Source organism: Lichenostomus cassidix, chromosome 6 (genome assembly GCF_008360975.1).
Source record: "Lichenostomus cassidix isolate B80296 chromosome 6, HeHo_3.0, whole genome shotgun sequence".
Taxonomy (NCBI): Eukaryota; Metazoa; Chordata; class Aves; order Passeriformes; family Meliphagidae; genus Lichenostomus; species Lichenostomus cassidix.
Genome location: NC_139487.1, coordinates 31,168,137 through 31,196,012, shown reverse-complemented (window position 1 = coordinate 31,196,012; position 27,876 = coordinate 31,168,137). Strand labels below are relative to the sequence as shown.

Here is a 27,876-nt window from a genome sequence, read left to right as displayed (position 1 = left end):
TTTCAGCCAAGGAAACAGCCCTGCTATACAGATTACCCCAAATCCAATAGCTCTTGTGTTATGTGCAGCAGTACCATTAACTCCAAATTGATCTGACTTTCCAAGTGGATCCTTCATAAACACAAGCATCAGATTCAGGTCCTCACACAGCTGTGAGTATCTTAAATCTAGGCTACACAGAAATCAGCACCAAGGCAGCACTGCAGCTGCAATATATTCTCTCATCAATTAAACTAAATTCCTCTCAGAGGCACAGAGAAGAAGATCCTAGTTTTGAATGCTCAATCTCAGGTCTACTTCAGAAGGTGACAAACCGCCTTCCTGGCAGCTCTTTTGGCACAGCTGCGTGTGCACAGGGAATGCTGGCTGAGTTTGGGCAGCGTGCACAGAGCCAGGAGAGCGGCTCATCGCCACCCCTCACCTTGGGCATAGCACATACAACTCCCACCGAGAGCCTTTTCTCGAGGAAAAGCCAGGAACGAGGGGTGGCACTGAAATGACACGTGGTGGTTTGGAATTGGAGATGTATTAGCTGAACTACTGAACTGCCAAGAACACTGAATGGCTCGGCAGGGCAGGGACTCACTCTTCGTTGAGGGCGCAGCGGCGGCTGGTGGGACAGCCATACTTGCGCAGGCTCTGCGTCAGCTCCTTGTACAGCGTGTCTGCCAGCAGGTGGGGGATTCCCTCCCAGGCCAGGATCAGGATGACGATCACAGCCGTCTGGCAGTGGTGTCCTGCGCGCTGACGGACCAAGCACAGCAACTTCTCCTCATCGCTACTTCTTCGTATCACCTGCAAGAATCATTTGGATTACTCTGCTAAGCACAAGCATCACCTAATGAGCTGCTCTTCTCTGGGACAAGTCAGGCCTGGAAAAGCAAGAAATGCTGCTGCCCAGAAAGTGTCCATCTGCAAGCAGGACTGGGACAGCATCACACACTCATCTCTGGCGTAGAACATGATTTTGTGTTGCTTTTTTACCTGCAGAAGAAATAGCAGTACATTTTACAGGAGGAGTAGTATTTCAGGTGTTGTACACAAGCAATAAAGAAGATGCATTACAAGGAAAATAATCTGTAGAAGGACAACAGATTCCCTGAGAACCTAACGTTACCTTGAAAAAAGCTAGAAAACATAGTGCCAAACATTCCACTAAAGGCAGTGGTACAGGTACATGAAAACACTCCAAAAGCACACATAGGCAGGTGTTAGGATAGCTACCAGTGTTACAGATCAGTACCTAAGATGGTTCCCACCTTGCAAAGAAAGGTAAGAAGAAAATGATTAAATGGACTGCTCTTAGTGAGGAATGCAATGGGATTTTTCAGAACATATCCCTAGACTATCTGCATAAAAGTTCTTAGAGTGCTGAAGCTTTTACTAACCTCTGATATACAAAGCAATCTTGTCAGCCTTATTCCTCACACACAGACTAACCAGTATGGAACAGTAGAGTACACCACTGAATAAAAATGGGAAAAAATTACAGTCCCACTCCCACATATTTATGGTTTTGCCACAATCTGAGACAGATGCATTTAAGACCACCAAAAATGTTTTAAAGGTAATACAACATCGTCTTTGAAAACAGGTTTATTTATTCATCCAACACGTTTTAGCCAGCACAGCCTGTACAAAGCCTCCAGCAAAGGTGTCAACACTCCAGTGTGTAGCTTCAAACAGTGCAGGCGTGGCCCTCTCCGAGGCGGTAGAGGCTCTGTCCTCCTCAGCAGTGTCATACATAGGCTGGGGACCCATGTGGCTCTTGCTGTGTGCGCACAGCTCTGGCTGTGTGCGACGCCACTGCACTGCAGATCTCTGTGCCAGCTCTGTCACAATCTGCCTGCTCCAGGCATGCAGCCACTCACCCCTCTCCATCAGCAGAGCTCCCACAGATGACAGACAACATTACTGGGCCAGGTCTATGGAAACAGGAAGGCAACAGTTCACTTGCTCTTTGAATACCTCCAAATATCTGAGCATTCAGGCAAATTCCCTATTGGACTGATGTCAAAGCTTCCTTGCTGCCAGATGTGCATCTGTCATTCATATGTGACCCCCTAGCCTGATGACCTCTGAATACCTGAATCATTTGGACTCATTAAAAGCAGGAACCAAAGCACACTTGCAAGTCATCTGCAAATGAAAAGGTTTGCAACAGATGAACAGTTGGAGAGAGCTTCTGTGCAGGCTGAGCAGGAAGAAGCAAGCTTAAAGTTAATTTGTGTCAAGAGAGAAAGTATGGCCCTTCTAAAGTTAATCACACAGTCTTACAGTCAGCCTTAAGCTTAATGAGAATATGAGTATATGCCTCTGACAGACCATTCCTCAAAAGGAGTCATGGCTGTGACTCCCCAGCAGTTCAGTATGTTTTACAAAGAAAGAAAAAACACCCAACTCATTTACATTTGGGTGAGGTTTACAGAAATCAGTTACAGCTCATACATAGTACAGGTTATTTGTATCAGTGTGAGTATGTGAGTTTTACATTCCTGAGGCAGCACAGTCTCTTCGTCAGAAAACCAACTTCATTTTGTTACTCAGTGTGAAATTATGCTTTTACTCTTCTTTTTTACATCTTTTTTTTTTTTTATTTCTAGGCTGTAACTTCAAAAGCACAGTCTGGTACTGTACAACATCAGGTTGCCCTTCTTAAGTTCTTGTATAGCTCCAAACTGGAAACAGAGTCCAGGAAAAATGACAAGTGAACACAAAGAAAATTTATAGTTTTCTTTAAACCAAGACCACACTTTCCTGGAGTTAAATGTAGTTGGAATTTGCTTCATTATGTATACAGTAGAGAATCCAATACTCTTACTGGACCCCAAAACATTTTACAGTCCAATCACCTCTGAGGCCACAAAGGCAGTGAAGGGATTTATAAGTTGTCTGCATTTAATTTCTGTGGGTCATGCTCACCCGACTCTACAGCCACAGTGCTCTTGTCCTTCTGTTCGCAGAGCTCAGGCACTTCTCTCACCTGTTACAGTCTCAGAAGAGCACACTTGGCACCAGAGCAGGCCCGTGGCCAGGGACAGTGCAGCCAGAGCTGGAGCCATGCTGCTTTTCCACAGGAACTGATGATTCCATCCACATGCTACCCCTGACATTCTCAGAGAAATAATAAACAGAGTCTCTCTTCTATAATAATAATAAATCCACAGCAGTGTCGCACTCAATGTACAGAAAAGCAGTTTTGAGCAGGACAACTGAACCCTGGAGTGTTTCCTCAAGACTGGGAACAAAGCAGAAATCAGCTGGCAAACCTTGTGTCCAAAAGTTTTTGGTATTACTCATGACTTCTGTGATGTAGTTAACAACAGTGATAAAGTAAATAATTCAATGCTTTAGTTTGTGTAATTTTGGTCCCTAATGCATTTACAAGGCATGAGAAAGAAATCATTTGTTAAGTGGAGGAACTTAAAAGCTAGGTTTTCAGAATGGGAAAATAAAAACCTTTCCCCTGCAATTACTTTTCCACACAAGCTAACTAGGACTGACTGTCTGACTCACACTGAAAAAATAACATAATCAACAAAACAGACTTGTAAAAAGTTTGCGATGCATTATGTAACACTTAAACACAACAAGCAACAGCACAAGAGGAAACAGCCTCAAGTTGCCCCAAGGAAGGTTTAGATTGGATATTAGGAAAAATTTCTTCACAGAAGGCACTGTCAAGCCTTGGAAAAGGCTGCCCAGGGCAGTGGTGCAGTCACCATCCCTGGAGTGATTTAAAAAATGTGCAGATGTGTTTAGGGATGTGGTTTAGTGGTGGATTTGGCAGTGCTGGGTTAATGATGGGACTCAATGACCCTAGAGGGCTTTCCCAGCCTAAATGATTGTATGATGGCATGATCAGCTTCTTGAAAGCATGCAGGGCCAGAACACCCCTGAGCTCATTTCAGCAAGCACTCCATGTCATCAGTGCTAAGACTCCATCAAGACTCCCACATTAACAATGAATAATCTGTTTCAGCTGCATCACAGAACTTGTGGAAAGCAACAAAATGTAGCAAACTCCACCACAAAGCTCACCTGATACCCATTGGCCCTGCTGTGCACTCAATAACTGGGCTTGAAGTGACAGGCTACCCACCCCTCACCTGTGTGCAAATGTGACCTTGTCTAGAACAAACACTGAGATAGGACACAGCCCCTTCAGAGAGCTTCCCTGGAGCACACATACACATTTGGACACATAGTAGCAGTAGTATCATCCTTGTAGGTTGCTAATTTGGGCAGGATGCTGAGTTATTTTGAACGTTTTTAAACCCAAGTTTTGTCCATCCCTCTGCTGCTGCAGTTGTGCACTCACCACTACCATGTTCTGCATTCCTTCCTGGATACAGCTATCCAGGTGTCCTCGTTGATGTGTATATCCAAAGGAAAGCAGCAACTCAAGTGATTTATTTTATCGGCTAGTCCAGATACTCTCAAACAGCAGAACCTGAGAATATGAGCAAGCCTTCAAGGTGAGCCACAGCCAGGCAGCTCAGACACAATCAACAGCTCTTATGGCAACACACCACAGCTAAACCTCTGTTTCTACAAGCCACAAAGGCCTAAGCTTACCCAACTTTCTTACCAGAAAGCATGAGCCAGATGCTATGGCATATTTATTGAAGAGGTGCCATATGCAGCATAATTTGCTCCAGCAATCTAGCAAGTTATGGGATAAACAAGAGGAGAAGTTAAGATTTTACCCTTGCACAAAAGGATAGTGAATAGACAGAAAGGGATGCTAAAAATTGAAGAGTACAAGAATGAGGTCAGAGGAGCATACTGTCCAACCTTATCCTGGCCCTGAGAGTGACTTACAGCAGTTGCCTATGGATGAGCAGTGAAAAAGGCACTGGGATGTGGAGATGGTTCTCCACATCTAGGCACCTTCCACCCACCCACCAGCAGCTCAGGGAATGTACTCTCTCCTAGTTTTTCAAGGACTTGCTTTTTCTGCATTTCTCCACTCACTTCTAAATCTATGCAGTAATTTACCACCCACTACATTCCTAGGAAAGCTTAATTACAGATTACGTGAAAGAAAAAACCATTACCTTTCCTTCCTGTGGAGCTCGCTACCTGCCAGCGCCCTCTAGTTTTGATCCAGGATGAGACTGGGTAAGACATATTATATTGCTCTTCAGCTCTCCATGCCACTGGAGACTTGAGGGAGCACTGCTTTCTCCCCTGCCCTCCCTGCCAGCCTGGCCAGTCTGCACTTGCCTTTCCCAGTTCTGCTGTGCTTTCTGGAGCTGGGGAACCAGACCCAGCCAGTACCTCAGCCTGGGGGCAACACGCTTTCTCACAGAGGCAGAACTATGGTCTGTGTTTTCTTTGTTCCTCCCTGATAATTCTCATCAGTTTCTTTTGCTGTTTCTATCACAACTGAACAAGCTGATGTCTAATGAACCATTATCTCAAGCACTAACACCACCGTGTCCACCACTGTGTATGTGAAACTACAACACTGCTTTTTGTGGGACTTTGTCAAGTGAATTTTAGCTATTGTTTTAGTGGCCATTTGTTCTGACTTCCAAGTCCTTCCTGCTCTTCATGATGCCAGTCCCTCCTCTTCATTATCCTCAACAACTTCCTATCATCAGCAGTTTGGCACCTCTGTCTCCTATTTTTTTCAAATCATTTCTGAATGGTTTGCAATGAGCAGCACCAGTAAAGTTACACTATTAATAAAACCTGCTTCAGCTGTCCAAATGCTTGAGTTCTACTTCCTTGGCAGGAGCTCTAGAACAAGGAATAAGTACACTGTGAATAAAAATGTCCCAAGACATAAGCCAGTCTATCCAAATTAGCACGTACACCACTTATATAAGTAGCTAAGGGTCGGCCTGCAGAAGCTCAGTGCACCAGATGCTGAATTACCACATGGATGAGAAATTACTTTCCAATTACGATCACCAGAAGAGCTGTGTTAACGTTAACATGATAGGAACCAGACACCACTAGCAAAGAGTACAAAATTTTAACTGAGTTAAATACACTGCTACAAATTACTGGATAAATAAAACCCCAAAAACAACAGAACCAGCAAAAAGGTCCTTTTAGGTTTTTTTCACCTCCATGTGGTTCCACTGCAGTATTCCCTCCATGCCATTCTGAACTTCTTCAGTAAAATAAATTACGTCTCCTTTGCAGGGTATCAGTAATTGATTTGAAAGTGAGAACATATTTAACTGCTCCCTGTAATTTCCTGAAATAGGAAACTCATTTAGAACACTGTGGCTCCAGCTTTTCTAACCTTCAGATTTTGCTTCACTTACAGAATCCATGTATGGAGATCACCCCAGCACAGGACAAGACTCTGCTAAGTTACAATTCCCTAATAATCTACCAGTGCAAGGTGCTGTTTAAACCTGCAGCTGTTCTGGCAGGTGGTGCTGTGACAGACAGCAAGACAAATGGCCAAGCTTCTTGCAGAAGTGAGTCTGCCCTTCTTTTTCCTAATTCCCCCCATAACACAAATGAAACCACATTAAACTATTTTCTTACTGGAAAATGTTATATCCTTTTATTCTCAGCATGTCTAAGAAATGTTAAAATGGAAATAAGTTCCACTTTGCTGAATTATTTCTTCTCGTTGCTAGCAGACTACACCAAAGGAGTTAACTCTGAACAGCTGCTGTCAATCCAAACCTATGAAGTTCCTTAGCCATTTCTGCAGGAGTATCACTGATGTGCAATATCTGCAATTATCTGCAAACTCTTCTTTTCCAGTTGCTCCCAGCACCTGTGCTGCACTGGTTACAAATGACCAGATTGCAGCATAGACAGGGTAAGTGATTCTTCTGCAATCACACCAGCAGCACTGCAGAGGTGAGGACAAAATTCCCATTGCAGCTCCCAAAGCCCTTCCTCTCTTTACTCCCTCAAGCTTCCCCTTCTGTCAGGCTGCAGCCATAGTTTAATAGGAATGACCACTCAGTTTGCTCAGAGGTCACATTGCTTTAAATACAGCAATGGTAATACCAAAATTCTTGCTTTTTCATAATACTTGACCTTGTTTAACATAGCTTTCTCTTTCATTTTTACTTTATTACTTTTACTTCAAGAACAGTTTCACTTTGGATGATGTTACAAACATTTTTGTCCGAAATAAACTCCTCTAATTCTGTATTTAGCCAACAGTGAAAACAGTGCCTGCACTGATACACACACTAACATAATATGCTACAACACTATGGCAAAAAAGTGATCTTCTAATAAAACACTCTCCAAAAAAGTGAACAAAACCCCCACCAACCACCCTCTCCATCTGCTAAAATTAATCTCCTTGCAGACTTCTATGGAGAACATCACTGAATCAGAAAGACAGCTCAATAAATGAAATAAAAGCACAAAGTACAGTAGGCTGTTTAAAGTAGAATGGAACTGCACATCCTACTTAAACCTGTGTCTATGAGACAGTCAGTCCAGCAGAATTTACTGTAAAATCTTTTTCAAATATTTTTTTTAAATTTCCCACTCATGCTCCAAATAACAAAACAGCTTCACCATTCCCTGCCAAGCAGGGCTCTGCCAGAACTCCCGACCCCTTCACTGCCCAGCAGGACACAGAAAATAACCATCACACAGCCAGTTCCCTTTAAGAGACTACACATCTCTTCTAATACTAACAAGAACTGATAGAGAGCAAGCCAGAGCCAAAGTACTTTCTCCGTTTTCTCACCTTCTCAGTTCCCACTTCCAATGACTTTCTCAACTCAAACCAAACTAGCAAATTGAAAAAAAATCTTCCCTGCATCTATAGAACAGTTTATTGTTATTAATACTCACTCAGCACTTCACAAATGGTAGTTTCTGGCATTTAGTTACAAATTCCTATCAGTTAAGTGATCTAGAAGATCTTGATTATAACACTGGGATATCTAAGCATTACTTTAAAAACATTAGTCTTGGCTAACATCAGGTTTGTGTTTGTACAGGACTATAATGAGTATTCTTATCCATTTTTATTCCACCCCTATGTTTTTATTTTTTATACAGCCTACTAATAAACAGCCAAGATAAAGAAAATAAAGATCTGTCATGCTATAAATAAAAAAGAAATGCAAACAATACACAAATGAAAGAGTCTAAGAAACAACTTCCAAAAAGCATAAAAGCACCATAATGTTGTATTTTCAAAGAAATTAGAGCCAGGATTACAGAATCTAAAAGTTTAACAGATCATCCAACCATGTTAATAAAACCCCAAAACCCCAAAAAACCAAAAAAAAAAAGTAAATGAAAAAAGACAAATAAAAAACAAACAAAAAACCAAACAGAAATAAAACCCAAACAAAAACCAAATAACCCCCAAACCCCGCAAAAACTAACCAAACACAAACCAAAACAAACAAACCAAAAAAAAGCAAAAAAGAAAGCATTCAGAGAAGATAAGGCTCAGATGCTCACAAACAAACAAGAAGTTTGGAAAAATTCCCATGTCAGAAAAGCTTCACAGGGGACTTCACCCAAGGATTTTTTTTCCTGAAGTCAAAGCCCTGACAAAAATGGTTAGAGGACAATAGTAAGAAAACCCCAAACAAACAAAAAAACAAACAACCCCAAGCACTGTTCCCTCCCCCAAACAGCAGCAGTTAGTCAAGCTCAGATGATACCCACCAAAGAAACTCAAGGATGAAACAACTGAAGAATTAAATGTGATGTGCATTGTCTTCATTTTTAATACATTATTACCAGAGGGCCTGAAGATTCCCAAGAGGCCCCAGCTTTGTAAAAAGCTCCTGGAAGAAATCAGTGATCACATCCTGAAATCCTGGAAGATTTCAGTGATCACATCAGCCTGAAATCTGTTCAGGCAAGGCAGGGAGCACCCATGAAAGCTAATAACAGGGAGAGTTCAAACTTCTCAAGTCACAGCTCGATGTTTCTGTGGGTCTGTTTGCAGACAGAGATGGACTCTGAGTTGGGCATTACCATGCAGGAATGAGACTCTGGCACAGTGCTAGAAAGTGCTATGAAAATGTCAAATCACTGCTCTGCAACAGTGAAAAAGCAAAAACAACTGCAAGGAATTACTGGGAATGGAGCACAGGGCTGAAATCATCACTGCCAGCATTTTAACTCCCAGCATAAGAGAACAGGAAGGAAAGGGAGAAAAAGATGACAACATTTATGAAAGGCAACTGAACACAAAAACACTGCCTCCAGCTCAGGGAAGCCCAAAGCTGTGAATTGCTGGAAACAAAGTGAGTCTTCTGGGAGGCAAATGGCCTGCTCTTCCACCTTTGTGTTATTGATCAGCTGTGGAGACAATACTGGCAAAAAAACCCACCTTGTCCTGACCTAGAGGATTTTATCATTTCTTCTCTCCCATCTTTTTTCCAGAGTTGGAGCCTTAAAAATTACATTGCAACTCCAAATGAAGACAAAAGATAGCACTGATAGCGTAGGTGATCCAACTCAACATCCACTGAAACCAGGAGAAGGAACCCACAGGAAATGGATTTAATCCAAGAAACACTAAGACCCAAAGCTCAACCCCCTCTGAGGTCAGCGATGTGCTTTTGGCTTCAGTGCTGCAGGATGATGCCTACAGTGAGCTACTCATGAACCACTAACAAATTCATCAAACCTTGCACATAAATTGAGGTTAATTGTAATTTACCATCCCACAGAACAGGAGAAAACCAAACCACAACAGATCTGTTACCAGCTCAAGCTCTGAAGAAACAGGTGGGACCAGTGAGTCCAGTCACCACTGGCTGGTTATAGGGGATGCACAGTAACATGAAACTTCTCATTATACAAGTAGGTTACTAAGAGTGACAGGCCAGCCATTTCAGTACTTCAAAGCTTTTTTTTTTACATACTGTGAAACACTCTGATGACTTAGACAAAGCAAAACAGCAAAAGAAACCCAAAGAGAAAAGAAGGAAGAATACATTTACCCCAGCATATGTCCCAGAATGGTAAGTTATTTTCTGACTACACATTTGTCACCTACACCAATATCCACATATTTGGAATTGGTGGCAAAACTATTAATTCTATTTTGATATACAAATGTGACAACACAATTTGATGGGGAAAAGGAAAAACCCAGAGGTCAAGCACTGTTCCTGCTGCCTCATGCAGTGAAAACAATCACAAACACATCTTCCCAGTTCATGTGGGTGTCAGTCTGAAACCTATACATAGAACATGCACAAGGTTTCCAACTCCAGGCAGTATTTACTGAAAATCTTTAACTAATAAGAGTATTCTGGTTCATATCCAGAGCAGAAAAGTATCACCATAAAATGTGATACATAAAAAAAAATACAGAAGAGATTCTTATTATTAAAAGAGTGAAAGAGAAATAATTTTGCAAGTTTATGGCAATCTGAAATCTAAGGAAGAGAACATCAGCTCCTGTGGGCAAAAGGAGTCTGTCTTAGAAGATGTTTTAACATACTAGGTGCATGTTGGGAGTCACTTAAGAGAAAATAACTTAGGAGACAATCAGTGTTATGGAATGTAGTCACTAACAGAAGAATGTATGGACAGAGGTATTTTAGAAAGCCTCTTTTAATCTTAAAATGCTTCCAAATACACCAAAGAGATAAAATAGCCTAGTGGAAATAGGGAAAATTAATTGGGGGGGGGGAAAAGTGCAATGTGATCAACACAAGTTCCTTTTTTTATCCTATTTGCTTCAGCAGAACTCCATCCCGTTGCTTGCAGCAGCGAGTCCCTCAGGAGCCCTGAGGGCAAGAGTGTGTCCATCTGCAAAGCAGAACTGAGTCTGTTCCAAAGGACACTGGAAATGAGGAAGTCACAGTCTCTGTGCAGCTACAGAGCCTCATGGCTGCAAGTATCACAGAACACAGCAAACCTTTTTCAGATACTTTCAAACAAAATTCACTGTCAAGTTTCTTTGGTTTTAGCCAAAACCCAAATATGCTCCATAAAAGGAATAAAAGTAGCACTGCCCATGAAAAATTAATGCAACACACTAAAAACATCAACCCAAAATGTGGATTTTATGCAGGATTAAGCAGTTTTACAGAAGATGTCAGGCATTCCCTTCCCTCTCGTGTACTGAAGGGTCACATAGTAACTTGCAGTCACAAGCAGACTTGGAAAAACATTCTTCCTCTTTAGGTGTGAACTCAGACAAAAGAAAGTCACTGTGGCCTAGAACTTCAGTCAAATGAACATTAAAGTTGCCTCTCACAAACATTTTACAGACAGAAAGGTGAAAACCTAACTGGAGAGCAGGTCCCCATACCTTAAACCAGCCCTTTCCATAGGCATCCCAGTGCTCTCTGACTGTCCTGTTGCACACACCTGGGACACTTACAGCTATGCACAGACCACAAATCCTGCCATTCCTGTCTTATATAAAACACAGTATATTGATATTGGCAACAGAAAAATCAAGGTTAAGAGTTAGCTTTAAATATCTTCTTACTTTTAGCTGCTCACAACTGTTTCTATGGTAAAATTTTTAGCTCCTGTCCTCTGATAAAACCAAGTGTTTCATTTAGCTGAAACAGTGAGAAAAATCTTTCCATTCTTTTTGGGTCAGTTGTTTATGAAATTAGTTTTACAATTTTTTTTTCTTGGATACTGGGTTTGTTATTAAATATTATCTGAAGCACAAGCACACATGTAATTCCCTTCTGAAAAACAGTTTATGTATTGAGTATAAAGAACACATTTTAACTGTTCCAAGCACAAGCAATAAATGTTTAACATGCAAATTCACTCCCATAGAATATGCAATAACCTTATTTTGGCATGTAGTTACAAATACTACCCTACCAACTGTACAGTTATCTTCACAGCTTTTCCAATCAAGCCTGAAATTCCTAAATACAGCAATACATTTTTTTTTCTTTCAACAACCAAGTTCTTTTATTATTTTCCAAAACTCAGTTTACAAGATTTCCAGTCTACTTTTTACCTCCCTCTGATGTTTCAGCAAAGATAAAGGACAATCAATTCTTTCCAAGCTCTCTCCTGGAACTCATGTCTGTTACCTCATTTCCTGGCTCTTATGAAGCAATGCGAGACAAGACTTTGGTGAAAACTATCATCATAACATTTACATTTTCAAACACTGAGTTCAGTTCCTCAAAAATAGTAAAATGAACCGCTTGGCATATGAGAGTGAAATTCTTCCACTCTCTTTTCTTCAAGCAGTCATGCAACTGAGAAGGGTTTTTGAAAATGTTACAGGATAGTTTTCCAGCTCCCCCAAGCAACCATCCCTTCTTGTTTCTTTTTCACAATTCCTAGTGACATATTTCACAAGGCACTTTAACTTTCAGACACCGTCAGGGTGTTTTTATCCTTCTTCATCTCTGCTAGCTCTGTTAAGCCTGCCCCTTTCACACTCATTCAAACCACAGTATGTAACAGAGCACCACATGTTAAATTAAAATTTAAAAAAAAAAATTTAAACTTTTCCTTAGCTTCATGATTCAGGCAGACTTTCCAATCAATTAAGAATCAGATCTTCATTAAAGATCAGACTGTATTTGAGGACAAGGACTACACATCATTTGAAGCCACACAGAACAACTTTATTGATTTAACATAAAAACTTACCCACTTGGCAATTGGACACCCCTGAGAGCTTTTTCCTTCCTTTCCAGTATAAACCACTACCTCTATTCTTACTGCGCTTCCTTTTGCTCCATACCTGCATTAAAAAAAGTTCATGAGTAAAACAAACTACTGTAGACCACTTTAAAACAGGAAACATTTTCAATAAAAAAATAATAAATTTGTTTTTACTGAGAAGAAAAATGAAGTATTTATAAAGCAAAAAAAAAAAATTTATTTAAAACCCTACTTGCAAGAGTAGTTTTTGACATCTCTTTTGATAAACTTCTGTCACTAAGGAAATATTATCTGGGTAAGAAAATACATATAAAGCCTAGTGCAATCAGTCACTAGGTATGACCTTGTTCTTTCCAGTTTGCCACAGCTTCTTCACATGTAGGACACCAGAAAACCTTATTCTGCCAGCTGCTGATCCCTGTCCTTCCTATTGACTTCAAGGGCACCTCAGAACAACTGCACTTGAACTTCAACCCTGACATTGCAGGGGCTCAGGAAAGACACACAAGTTTGGAACTGAAGTGCTCCTGCTCTCCTCATGCACATCTGAACAAAAAAACACTTTACAAATGAGTACAGAAAAAGTTCAGCAAAACAAAGCTACATGCAGCACTTCATTTCTCAGAGCTCTAGTTCTTCCCTGTTTAGACAGTCAAAAACACTATGAGCATTAAACACTGAATTTTCCTCACCTGTTCTCCATAATTTCTCTCACAGCAGCAACACTTGGTCCTGTCCCAAGGTGTGTGTAATAGGGGCCTTCATCTTTTTCTATTATTTGCTCTGTAAGCAGGTAAAAAAAAACTACATTGACACACACAGAATTTATTTACCCCATTAAAAGTAATCTTAGAAACAGTTTACAGAAATGCCTTCCAAATTAAATTAGAACACATAAAATTTGACCCTGAAATATTATGAATAAAGAGTACGACAGGCTTTTCTCTTCAGACACATTGAGATCATTTTATACTTATTTCCTTCTATGGTTCTGCTAGAATTTTTGTTAATGTTATAAAGTAACCCTAATTATAGCAATATTTTACATTCTTTAAAATTTTCATCAGAGGAGCTGGCATGTATTGACTAAGTAAAATTCCCAATATCCTTGTTGGTAGTAACATTATTCATTCATTTGAGACAAAGGGGAATTGAGGGCAATAAAACAAATTAACTTATATACTACAGAACAGAAAACATAACCCAGGCCTCTTAAAGAAGCACTCTGTTGATTCAGAACATGAAAGCAAAGATAAAACAATCTGCCTGCGTACAATTTGTTGTGAAGGCTCTGCCTTGTCTTTCCATCTGGGTGCTTTGATAGTGTGGCAGCACAGCATGTCTCACACCCTCAGCCAAGCTGTTTGCACAACACTCCCCGCAGAGTTTGCTCTGACATCTCCTGCTGCAACAGAGTTACTCTACTAGTGGCCCCATCTCAGCTCCACCTGAGCTCTCCTCCATGGCACCAGAAGTGTCAGGAGCCTTGGTAATCTACTCTTCCAGGCCATCCCACAGCAGCCATCGGCACTGACAGTGACAGGAACAAGGCCACCCCCACCTGTGCTCTCCTGCGCCTCTAACAGATTTAGGCAACAATGACAATACACTGGGACATTGTTGCCCAGCCTGCTCAGGCACAGACCAGTTCCAGACCAGGAAAATCAGGGCCTGATAAAATGCAGACTTATCTGCATTACACATAAAGCACAAGTCAGCAATGGCAGAACAATGATCAGACAAACTGCCTTTCCTCCAGGTTTAAATTTAAGTGGAGGATTTAAACCTGCCAGCTGCAGTACAAAAATACTCAATTCTGCTGTGCTTTGCAGGCCTAAAGAACACCAAGCAAAAGTTACAAACGGGAAAGAATTTCCTCCTGTCTTCTAATGGTGAAACACTGATTCTTGTGCAACAGTTGTCACATACACCTCCTCACATTAAAAGAAGCACACCTCCATCTGAAACGCACAGGCAAAAGTTAGCAAAAACACTTACCAACACAGTCACAAGTTGGCAATTCAGATTGTCCTTTTTTGGTAGGTGTGTCTATTAAATTTTTTGTAGGGGTATCAAGAAACTTCATAGGTGATTCAAGGAAACTGCTGAGCGTGTTTTTTGCTGGGGAACACCCTGAGTCGCCTGTGCTCTGGGCGTGGTCAGTACCCAAACTGGTTGATGTCAGAACAGTCACCTCACCCACACACTCCATAGTCCTGAGAGCTTCAGCAGAACCTGCTACCTGGGCCCCACCACAGGGAATAGGCAGCACCTGGGACTTCGGATCTACCTGTTGTTTGACCTGCTGAACACAGGCTTTGTTTTCACTACACATTTCATTAGCTCTCAAGTTAGACTGATTAAAAGTTGGTGGCAAAGGATGCGCCTGACTGACATTTGCTGTTTGCTGTACCTGAGAATTACATTTTTCTGTAAACATCTGTAGGTTTTCAGTTGGTCTTTTCAACAAGGATGATGTTTTCAGCTGTGAAGCAGCCAGAGGATTACGGGAGGACAGGTTGCTGTGGTGGCTACGTACAACTTCATTTTTCAGTGGATCAGTGCCTAGTGGGTCACTGGAGCCTGCAGTTTTCATTTGCTCATTCACCACTTCACAGCCAAACAACCTGTCTTTTTTTTTCTCCTGCAGTGCCTCAGGTAAACATCTGTGGAATTTTATCTGTGCTTGTGGGAGAAATAATCTAGTTTTTTCTTGTGATGCTAAAGTATTATGACTGAGTGCTCTCTGTACTTTGGTTCTTGGAGATTTTTTTTCAGATGGAGCTATTCTGGAGTCCTGTGGCATGGTTTGACCAAGCTTGTGCAGTTTTGATGATATCCAAATGTCCTGCAATTCACTATGCTGGCATGACAACAGCTCTGGCTGGTTTTGATTATTGTGTTGATAGCGTGCTTCTTGAGGCTTCTTTTTGTGTCTTGGTTTCCATGGCACAGCATTTCCTTTCTTGTTTGTTGCTTGCTTTTGCTTTAACAGTAAGGAACTATAATTATGCCTAAAAAATACTGATTCTTTTTTCTGCAACACATCTTGGTTATATTTTGGCTGCCTCTCATGTGATATTAGATTAAGCAGTGATGTCTTTATGTTGTTCTGCTCTGGATTTGTCTGGTTCGATTCAATCAGAGCTGCAAGTTGAGTTAGTTGTGCAGCTACATCCTCTTCATCCTGGCTATGAATTCCTCCTTCTTTAATCAAAGAACTACCTCCCAATTTCAAATCATTACACGTTGGCTTTTGCTCTAACTGGCCAGGAGCTTCCAAGGTGTTCCCTGTTTGCTGGACATTACACGAAGCATTGCAATACCCTGCAATGGTGACTGGCTCATGAGCACCACTATTCTTGGAATCATATCCTGAAAATGATGTTGCGTCAGATGTTAAGTCAGATAAAGTTTTGGTATCTCTTGAGGATAACTGCAATTTATACATCTCCCCAGCCAGACTGGCAGGTTTATCACACAATTCAGACACTGAACTTTGGCCATTGTATAACACTGCCTTATTAGGGAGCTGCTGCTGCGAGTGAGCACAGTGAGCCAAGAGCTGTTGCTCATTCTGTAAGTAAGTGTCTTTGATTTCTTTTAATGCAGAGGATGTGAAGGAGGACGAGATATCCCTTTTAAAACTAGGGAGCAAGCTGGATGTTTCTCCTGTACATTCAATACTTTCAGTTTTAGCTGGTGAAGTTGTTTCTAAAGGAGCTTCAGACAACTGTGTTAAAGCTTCAATAGCTACAACCTGCTCCAGAGTTAAATTTCTGTTTTTAATCAGGGACAAGAAAGTAGGCTGGAGTGTACAATTCTCAGGCTGTGTCTCCACATTAGGTACTTTAAAGCCATCCTTCCCTGCCTGCAGCTCCTCAGGCAGTGGAGGACAACACAAGCTCTCTTGCAGATCCAAGATGGGACCTGTCTGCAAAACTGACTGATCAGAGTACTCAGAGATGCTGAAAGTGCAGTTTTCCTCTTTCATTAAAACATTTCCTTGGTTTTCTGGGTGAACACAGCCAGTGCCAGTTGTCAGAGTGCTTACTATGTTATTCAGATTGGTACCCTTAGGCCATTGCATGTGGGAGTTGCTCGTCAAATCCGTCCTTTCCTCTACAGATACATTTTTCAATGACGCAACTGCTTCTGGTGGTGAATAATGCAGGGTTTTTATGCCATTTTTGATGGTGTGTGCAAAGGGTTTTTTTGGCTCAGTGAACTGACTGGGAGAGGCTGCTCTTTCACTGTGGTCAGCGTGTTTCAAGTGTTCAGTGCCTGTCACAGCTCCATGGATGTCGCCGTTGATATGGACACCAAAAGATGGCTTCTCGTTATGTGCCCACTTCTCTGCTTCTAAGCCAGTCATTCTCTCTTTCTCCTTAGACTGCACATTTTCAATGGCTACTGCTTGGTTTGTCTTCACCCTGTATTTTTCACCATGACCACATATACTGCATTCCATGAGTTCTGGTCTGCGGCCATTTACTGGTTTGTTTTCTAAATTTGCCTATAAAATAATAATAAAAAACCTTGTTGTAACAGCTGTTCAAAACACATTAAAAATAAGAAGCTTCATATTTACAGCAATTAAACCCTACCTTTGACAGATACAAGGAATATCCTAATTAGGCACAGACATTGAAAAAGAAAACCCCAGAACGGGAACTTTGAAAATAACCTGAAGGCTAAAGATCCTATCCGCATTTATAGCTGTTTTTCCCCACTGTTGAGAGCAAAGGAAGAATTTGTGTAAATGTGGTGGCTGATGGTGAGAGACTAATGAAATGAGTAGTCAGATAAAGGGTCTTAGCATTCAGAAGTATATGTAAGGATTCCATTTTTAATTAATTTGCATAAGCACATAAAAAAAAAGGTTAAAAACTTTTGTTAAAAGCAAGAATGAAACCCAAAGGCTTAAACCACAGAAAGTTCAGCAGTAATTTGGCATAATTACATTAATTTGGCTAGACCAATAAACTGGCTAAACCAATACACGACTTGGTTGGACACTTTAGCTAAGCCTGAAAACCAGCCATTCATGCTTCAAGTCCTTAAAAAAATTACAAACCCCAAGCAGAAATGAACAGAAAGCCAATTCAGATCAGCTCACTTGGAAGTTACTCTTTAACAGCTGTTTAGCTTCTGTATTTAGATGGAAATTTCCAGGTTTCTCAACAGCATCTTGTGTAAGGTGTTCTAAACTGTATTTAAGTAAATGCTAAATTTTAGTATTTTGGTATATATGTTCTTCATCATCACTGATATTATACAATTCACATGGTTTAAACAATGTCAAAATCTAGACAGAGTTCAAATATTGTGTCCTGGAAAGAATATATAAATGGGCCTTAAGACAGTATTATGGATATGAAGTAAGGAGTTATGCAAAGCAAAAATTTAAAAAATTAAGGCAGAAACTTAGGCAGAAGCAGCAATAAAGGCAGGAATCCAATTTTTGTTATGCTAATAAAATTTTATTTCTATTTATATTAAAGTTCCTTTTAAAAAACAATTTAAAATCACAGTAGATAGTGCTAGTCCTTCATCTGATTGCAACATTTAAGAGTTCTTTAATCCCCTGTAACCTTAATTGGTACTTAAAAGAAAACCAGGACTGCCTTTCAAATCAGGTATCAGCAAAACAATGGGGTAATTAACCCCAAGTTGGTGGAGTACATCATAGCAGTGCCCAGAAAATACCACCCAGTATGAACCATTCAGTGATACCAGAGATGGTTCTGCAGTCATACCAACTAAAGAGTACAGACTTCTGAGAAAACTCAGGAAAAAATTCAAAATAGATTTATGATTAATTATAACCATCAAGATGGAATTGCCAGAAACCCCCAGGCAAAACAAGGCATGTGGAGCCTGCTCAATCTGGAGCTGTGGTCACCCTGCAATTGGTTCCCAGCTGATAAAACACAAAACCAGGAATCCATAGCATGTCCAAGACGTTATGAGAGGCATCATGAATTCTCCTAAAAATGTTACATAAAACCATATCCAGCACCTACGCTGCTAAGTCAAACCTACAGATACTGCATACAAAAAGACTCCTTATTTAATGTCTTTCCATTACACACAAAACCTGACTAATGGTCTGTGAGCTAGAGCTCCTCTGGATCCTGGTGATTTTCAGTGAATGATTCCCAGACCCAGGGGGTCACTGAGCACTTTCTAAGGGATCCATAAAAGCTTAACAGGTTACAGATTGTATTGCTAGCAGGAGTAAATGCATCACACAGGTCTCTGCAACTGTATCAGAAAATACTTTAAGGGCCCACCATAAAAGAGTAAAACCCCACAATTCAATACCTGTGCAAAAGCTGAATTTCAATTACCTTAACTTCAGGAAGAACTAGAATATGAAATTGTTCTTTCTTAGGCAAAAGTATACGTGATATCTCTACCAGTCCAGAAGTTTCCCAACCATGTAAAATTGTTATTAAAAATTATTTAATCAGACAATTAGGAGGCTCAGGATATAAAATCAGATAGATGAAAACTAATTCCCCATCACTTGCAACACAACACCACATTTGGTATTCCGTTCATCGTTAGAGAGATTGTTCACTACATTAAAAAAACTCATAACTTAAGTCTGGTAATTTGGGAGCAATAAGAGGCATAGGGAAGGAAGACGCTTCATCCACAATTAGCAGAGATGAGAAGATCTGACATAGAATCCACTGACAGCACTCAGTATAAAAGTGTCATCACAGTCCTCCCATCTAGATTGTTCCTCAATAAAATACTTCATCTGGCCAAAAAGCACTGCTACACTCAAAAATACTCAGGATATTCCCCAGCCTGCTAGTACAGCACAGATACAGTGCTGTGTCCCTGTAAGACACCAGTGATCCCAGCAGCAAAGGTGGAATTGCTTAAAAAAAAAATTATTCCTCATACTCCCTATTTCCCACTAACATTACTAGAAGCTGCCCACATGCAATGAGGAAGAAAAAAAAGCAGATGAATCATATCATTGGCATGAGTTAGTTCTTATTTTATTTTTCGACATGAAGATAAAATATTGTCATAAAATCAGACCTTATTGTTTTCATCAAACTCTGCCTTTTAAGCACTGTGTCGTGTTATCTCCTATTACCCAACTGAAATGGATCCTAAAAGATAGCTTTTCTTTTCCCTCACAAACAGAAAAGGCCTGTTAGGATGTGAAGTTAGTATTTCCCACCACAAAGAGAAATGCAGACACACTACCAGGGACAGAGCTCATTTGATTCTTGCCCTCAACCTAGGAGCAATCTATCTTCAAGTCCTGCCTGAATCTGGATGTGAAAAACCCAGGGAAAACTCCAGACAAGAATACCACAACCCCAGGCAACAGCATTAACATTCACAGGAGGGAAGCACGTAAGTCTGATCTGATCAATTTCTAAGGCTTTTACACAAGTGTAATGAAAAGTTGGAGAATAAACCAGATCAATACTAGTAATTTCCTCTCTCTCTCATCAAGGAGAGCTCTGCTCTGCCAGGAGACACGAGCCACTAACAAATCATACTCAAACTCAGGCTTTGCAGTAGTTTGTGCCATTAGGACAGGAACCACAGAGTCTGCTATGGCCATTGCTGTATTACTCAAACTTCAACCAGATATTATCTCATATATACGCATATTAGAATTCACTCTGTGAGCTAATGCTGCCAGCACACACAAACAGCCAGTTACAGTAAAACATCTGACATTCGGAAAAGAGTCACACTTACTAACAACTTCTAACACACAATGCCTCTGAGGTAATGCAGAATTCACCAATTCACAATCAAAATGCAATACTTAAGCTACCCTAAAGATATTTCCACACCTTCTGAACAACAGCAAGCAGGTCATCGGTGTGTGTCTCTCATTTCAAACCTCTATAGGTGGTAACAACACACACTGTACTAAGGACACCACCAGGACCAATTATTCCCATAAACAAGAAATAACAGATGATGCCCTGTCCAACTACTGATAACATGGCTCTACAAGCAAGTCATGATGACTAACCGGACTACTAAGGCCAAGTCCCCTAACCAGCCCCCCTTGTAAGATTCTGCCCAAGCCCTGTGAGAATACAGTGCCCAACAGATCAAACAATGCTTGCATCTCCTAGCTTATGCCACAAACTGGGATGACCCAAAAGACAGCTCTTCCCAGGTCACAACATTCATTAGCACAAGAGGATGAGTGGGTGAGAAGTGCTTGCAAGCTGCAGTGCCATGGGTAAGCCTGGATCCTGCCACTGTCTGCAGCCACACAGCCAGCTCCACGCACTCCCTCCAAGTTGGGACAGAGCTGGCAGCTCCTCACAGTTCCAATACCACAACCTAAGTTTTGTTTCAGAAAAACTGTTTGGAAAAAACCCCAAAAGTACTTCATCTAACATTCAACCTAGGTGTTTGATTCATGGTCCGACTGTCAGCTGTCACTGCCTCACCAAGACATAAGAAAGCACCAGCCAGCTGCTCAGCAGCAATTGACTCTTGTGGCATTTACTCCTGCTGTCTAGTGTCTGCTCCACAGGACATGCAGAAATTCAGTGGAGCCAAGGACTTGCACTGGACAGGACCAACATACAGGGATAAGGAGATAAGATATGGATAGAACAGGCAGCAGGGAGACAGCACAGGTATGGAGAAACAATTGCTTATGCTGAGTGCTAAGTAAGAAACCATACTCTGGTTAGAACAGAGGCAAATGTAAGGTGGTATGCTGTGGAAGCTATAGGTCACCTCCTGAATATGGCTACATTTGCATTTTGGTTGGTTGGTTAGGTTTTTTGGTTTGATTTTTTTTTTGTTGTTGTTTTGTTGTGTTTGGTTGGTTTGGGTTTTTTGTTGCTGTTTTTGTTTGTGTTTGTTTGGTTTTGTTTGGGGTTTTTTTTTGCATTAAAATAAAGGCAGATACAGTAATACATTTAAGAACAAACTTCTGTTTCAGATCACACAATATGTTTGACTACTGTAATGCAGACAGCAGCAACACGCTGGAGGTTGAGCAGGGTGTCCAAGCAGGCTCCCAAAAAAGAGAACAGCAGAGTAGGGGACAAGCTGCAAGCTGGGGCATATTCCCCATCAACCTCACCACAGGCATGAAGCAGTTAGCAGCACACTGCGTAACTGCAGACATGAAGGAGTCTCTCAGGGCACCACACTTCTACACTGGCTCAGCTAAGGCACATTTTCTATAGGTCTTAAAGCAGAGAAACAGATTTGGGACCTTTGTTAATGTAACACAGCCTGAATGTACAAGGTGTTTTGTTCTTCAAGAGAGCAGCATTCACAGATGGCACCAAGGAATAGGACAATTATGTTGGCAACATTATGTTGACAAGTTTTAGCACAGAAACTGGTTTACACAGAAACTCAGGCCCTGCAAATCTGGAGAAAGGAACCTGACCTGGGGCAGGACATCGATGCTTTCCTGGAGGGATCTCACACACTTCCAACTTCCCTGAGTATCAAACCACCCAGTCACCAACTTGAGCATCACACCAGGTAGCATTTCACACTGTATCTTACTACAGCTAAAAAGTCTGCTGTGGTTGCTTTTTTTCCGTATCTGTAGCCACAACAGCAAAGAACGTTCTCCAAACTACAGCTCAGCTCTCAGTTTCATCTCAATTTAATCTACACTTATAGCCTCTTTGCTATGTTCTTCAAACACAAGCCAGCTTTCCCTCCAGAAAAGCTCTCCTTATCTTCTCTTTCCAAGAGGAACTAGTGCATGACGGCCTTGAAGTCTTTACATCTTTGTTCTCTTCCTTTTCTCTCCTACATCATTACCAGGGCAGAGCCCTCCCACCCACCTTGTGTAACAACTTCAGTGAGACCACTAACGAAGAAGATCTAGGTTCTAAGCCCCTAAAGGATACACTTACTTACCAAAATAAACTACAGGATACTAATTTTGACTGCAAGGGTTTCAAATGGTGACTCCCATAGAATTCTATTTATTGGATTACTACTTGGAAATAGACTCTGTCAGCCACAAACTCCAATTATTGTTTCCATCAACTCCTGGCTCCATCTTGTAAAAGCTACAAACAGGATCAAGAAAAAACAGAGAATGAAGGATACCCCATTCTCCTACACAGGCATCCAAGAAATGGATTTGTTAAGGAAGAAAAACCCCCAAGCATTACAGTACTTTTTCTGACACAGAAGCAAACATAAACAAGCAGCTTGCTTGGTTGTTTTTGTTTTCTTTGGGTTTTGGGTTTGGTCTGGTTTGTTTTTTTACTGGTGTTTTGAATTACTCAATCATTTGTCTTCAACATTGAAACCAAGCACTCAAAGAGACCCTGGCAGCTCTGGAAAATATAGCACTCAATTAAGCCAAAAAGAAAAATGATACAATCAGCAGCAGTATGTATTCCCTAACAGAACTTTTCCCTAATGCGCTTTAGTGAAAAGGCAGAGATGAAAGAAATTCAGTCTCTGAATTTACCCACCCCAGCTAATGTCTCTTGTGGTTTACTCATTTATGAAACCATCAGCACAGTGTTAAGGAAGTGCTGCCTGGTCCTTCCCTGCAAATGGAGAATCATCACAGTGTTTGTAACAGGAGCTTCAGGGAGTAAATCACAGCCATGTGCAACATTCTTAGCAACGACCTGAAAGAGCAGTTAAATTAATACTTACAGAAAGGAGCAAGTAATTCAAAGACCAGACGTAGTCCTTCCTAAATTAAGCTGGCAAGCCAGGCTTTTCATCACTACTAAAGAGAAATTGTGTATTTAGCAAGAGACATGGGACTGCATTGACAAAAGGCAGGTTTCTACCTTGAAAGCAGTGCCTTCAAGGAGGACATTAACATGGTCAATTATCAACTGCACAGTAACTATAGAAACTCCTGGTGCAACTTTATGGCTCAAAGGGTTAGTGAGATTCTTGGGTGCATAAATAATAATGTAATTAGGAAAAGACTGGTTACTTTCTATCCTGTACTTGGCACTTTTGCACCTGCCAGCAGAATAAAGCATCCTGTTCTGGCATCCCCAATTCAAGCGACACATTGATATGCTGGAGAGGCCTTCGAGGACCACAAGAATGACAAAGGACTGAAACATCTTGAAGTGAAAGCCTCAAGTTCACTCTCTACTCACTCTGCAATTTACCAAAGAGAAAGAAAATTGAAAAGCCACAAACTCCTGCTCAGTTTATGTGGAAAAGAATGCTGATAACAGAGGGCTCCTTGTTCTAGTAGACAAAAGTAAAACAAGACTCAATGACTTTAAGCTAAGGCCAGAGAAGTCTAGCCTTCAACTATGGTGCACATTTTTGCAGCAAGACAGAGAAAGAGCAAAGAATTTTTTAAGCATCTTGTTAGGCATTTGGATGCACTTTTCATCCACGGGAGTTTTCAAATTCAAGTTCTTTGAGCTATTTTAAAAAAATTATGTTTAAGCCAAATGAAATGATACAGCCTTACAACCTCCCAGCACAAGAACCAGTGCTCATAATGATGTTTCCTGGGTTTACCACATGTGAACCAAACTGAGACAAGTTAATTTCTCATTGGGTTCAGTGCAGTAAAGATCCAAACTGCTAAGCTAACAATGTAAATTTCCACAGTTCCCATAACCTAACCAGGAAGATATTCAGCTCCTTAATTTAGGATCAAGGTTCAGTGCCCCACCACCTGCTGTACAACCAATTATATTACTTACAAGTTAGTACACATTGGTAGTTGCCCTCAGACCAGAACTGCTAAGGACACATGACACCATTCTAGCCTGGTTTTAAAGTTGGTGAAGAGCCACAAGACTAAAAGCAGTAACTAATACTCTTTAGAAATAGAAAAGACAGTGTCAGGTATGTCAGAAGAGCAGCTTATTTCAGATAAAAAAAAAAAAAAAGAAAAAAAAATTGAAATAGTCATGCTGATCACTTAAGGCACCAGGCTACAAGGCAGATTTTAATTTTTTTTCAGGATTTTGCATCTATGTTTTGGTTACTCTCATGAGGAAAAAAAGCCTAAAAAAATGCAAATTATGTTTCCTCTTCTGTCTTAAAGCTAGCACACCTATGGTTTAAATAAAGCTCAAAACAGAATTTGCACTGTAATTTCCACGTGCTCTTTACAGGAGTAGCAGTTTTCATTCCCATCCTGGAATAACAGCAATGTTGTTATGCAGTGGCACTGCAACAGTGGTGTTTGCTCTGCAGAATTCAGACAGTGATCATCTGTCACAGAAGTGAATGCTTTGCATTTATAAACACAGAGAAGTTTTTCATTTTATTCACAAGTCCAGCAAACCCCTTATTTTAGGAACATGAAATGTAGAGCCACATTTTACTATAGGGCACTAATTAAATTATAATGCAATATAGACATTAGCAACAAAATGCTGAGAAAGGAATTCAGTCAAGACACAAACCACTCAATTGTAGCCCAGCTTAAAAAAATCCTAGTATTCTAAAAGGCTTAATACTAAAGTTGTTAGGACAACAAGGATAGCCTTGTTGTATATAGCCTATATAGTAATTTGACATAAATTAATGAAAAGGGATTATTGTTAGTTGCTTATATGTAAATACTGGTTTCCTTTTTCTTTATATCAGTCAAGTTTCATGCATTTAACATTTAAAAAGAAAGCATGAATTCTTAACTCCCCAATGAAATACTAAAATTAGGAATTTATTTTAGTAGGAATCAGATCTCTTGGTCCCTGCTAAAGCAAGGCTCCTACTAATATCAATGGGAAAGTTTGCTGTCATAGTATCAGCTAAATTAATTTTCCCATAATCAGTAACACTAAACAAAAACCTTGGTATAACATGGCAGAAAGAAAAAAAACCACAGAAGTGAAAAATCTGCTGCCACCCAGGTAAGTTTAGGGCTTCTCAATGGTTTTCTCCCATATCAATTGCAAAAAGCAATAAACAAACTTGCTTAGCAATATGGTATCAGATCCTGAACAGGTAGTGCCCATTTTCAAAGCATTTTTTTAATATTACTGTCTATAAATGAATGTATGGACAGCAGCACAGTGAGAACAGATTACTGGAATTGGCAGAGCTTCGCAGTTATTTCAATGCCTGCATTACTTACAGCAAATACAAGTACTGAATAAAGCTCGTAATTCAGTAGTAAATTCAAACAATGTCAACAAAACAACATACCTGGAAGAGAAACCCAGTGTTTATTCTGTAATACTTAATACTGTAATACTAAATACTTAAGAACATCTAAACAATGTATCAATCAACACACCTATACAGCTGACCTTCATCTCCACATTTTCCTTCCTTTCCAGAAACTATGCCCCTTTAACTGGATATTTTAAGACATTTTTGATCATAAACACATTTTCTACCTTTTTCAAAGCTCCAACTCTAAATACAATAAAGTGGAAGGCCCTGCACTACAACACATCATGAGAGTGAAGACCTACAAATAAATAGTGATTCAAAACATGCAAGTCTCTTCAAAACCACTGTGATCAGGAGGGTCAGCCTGGCCTCACTCAACACTTCCCAGCCTCGATGTGCCTCTGCCTCCACCAAACCCTGAGTAGTGGCACTGTCCTCAACAACTGCTCTACTACAGCAACAAATGAGGTACAATAGAAAACCCTGCTCCTCTCCAAGGACAGTGTCCCTTTCTTCCTTTAACATTTTGGGGAGTTGTAGGGCAAAGAGCAGCACGATGGTGCTCCTGAGGAAGCGCAGGGACACGAGGAGAGGTTGATGGGAGAGGGAGCAGCACTGAAGTAAGTGAGCCTTGCAGGAACAGCATCTCTGCACCCCATGAAAAAGTCCACAGGCTTCAACTCCACCAGAAACTGAGTGGAAAAAATAAGGACTAGAAAATAACTAGAATAAGATTAATAATTTACAGATCACTTACAAAGGCTTTCTTTGTTAGAGCTCTGTTCAAAAACATCTACATACATGAGTAGTCATGACAGAACTGTACAAACAACATGCAAGTGCTTCATATGTTCATGAATGCGTTCACGTGGAAGTGCTGGGAAAGCTGCAAGGGCAAGTGTCCTGTGCTAAATCACAATCATAATCATGCCTGCTCATATCAAGTGGCTCCATGAGCCTATCCTATCAAGAGCAAAATAATTTAAAGATTTAATCCCATTTAGACAGATGCACATGCAGCTTGAAAAAGGTCAAAATCAGAACACTTCTTTCAAAAAGGATTTTAAAAATTCAGGTAAAAGCTAAGTTAACCCATAATTTTAGAAGTGAGATAATTCACTGATTTGTGTAGGATGCTCCGACACCAAAAGTAAGGTCTACCTATCAAAAGGAGGGAGCAAAAAGACAGGGAGTGAAAAAACAAGCAGAAACTTCCAATCAGTACTCAAAGCAATTTTAATTGATATTTACTGAAGAAAGATGCTCCAAGATGACAACGTTCATTTAAAAAATCCACAATAAATATGGTAAGTGCTTTCTGGACAACATTTTTTCCAACTTGTAGTGTGCCATTATTCCGTCTTTCTGTGTAAAATTCCACAGCAGTGCAATTCCATCCATTGACTTGCTCATATCTCAGTTTAAAGGGGAAAAAAGTAATAAAATTTAATTTCATCCAGCTAAATATTTTGGCAGATATTCTGCACTAAAAATATACACTATAATTTAGAATAAATGTTCAAAATCAGTTCAATCCTTGCTCACTCCAAGCATTATTGTGAACTTTAGCAGCTGCTTTCCTAAACCTTGTTAACACATGTATGACCTTGACCAAAAAAAAAACGAAGTGTATTTCTAGTTTCTTTGAGCAGCAAAATTAAAACTGCACCATAAAAAGGACAATAGCAGGTCTGCCAAGCCAACTTGATGTTTTAACATTGCCTTTTTTACAAGACTATGCTTTGTATGTGTGGAGGAGAAAAATTAAGTGGGTGCTCAATCAGCTATTTACAGCCTTAATGGAAATCAAACTTTTATGTTCCTAATATGATGTTTATAAACAACCCCAAAGTTCTACATACTGAGTCATCTCTGGCTTTTGGCTTGTCTTTAGCTGAGAGGATTTTACAGAGTGTGAGCAGGCACCGTTCGCACTTTGCTGGCGCCCTCAATCACCACTGCAGTGTTTATGTATAAACACGCAAGCAGAGGCAGAGAACAAAGACTGTGCAGGCAGCCACAAAACTCACTTATCACTGCATATGTAATTCTGGATTTCTCCCACAGTCTCTTCCCTATTTTTCCCCTCCCTTTTTTTCTTCTTTTGTTTTGTTGTTGCTCTGGGTTTTTTATCTCCATCAGGGCAACAAACACCCACAGCCACCCAAAAGTCAGCCTTGGCTT

The 27,876-nt window shown here is 40.5% G+C and overlaps 1 protein-coding gene and 1 long non-coding RNA gene across 4 annotated transcripts in view; one reads left to right on the top strand and one right to left on the bottom strand.

Annotated features, from left to right (window-relative positions):
• Positions 1-27,876, bottom strand: part of TET1 (tet methylcytosine dioxygenase 1) — a 77,268-nt gene that overhangs the window by 23,337 nt on the left and 26,055 nt on the right. For all 3 annotated transcript variants that reach the window (XM_085064301.1, XM_085064303.1, XM_085064302.1), the window contains 4 exons: positions 14,578-17,095; positions 13,272-13,362; positions 12,565-12,658; positions 587-795 (listed from right to left, as the gene is read on the bottom strand). In XM_085064301.1, the coding sequence (XP_084920427.1) occupies positions 587-795; positions 12,565-12,658; positions 13,272-13,362; positions 14,578-17,095 (2,912 nt within the window). The remainder of the gene's footprint in view (positions 1-586; positions 796-12,564; positions 12,659-13,271; positions 13,363-14,577; positions 17,096-27,876) is intronic.
• Positions 790-27,147, top strand: LOC146435597 (uncharacterized). The gene is made up of 5 exons (XR_014853031.1): positions 790-4,478; positions 6,287-6,443; positions 6,612-6,796; positions 19,750-21,224; positions 25,928-27,147. It is a non-coding gene; the product is annotated as an uncharacterized LOC146435597 (long non-coding RNA).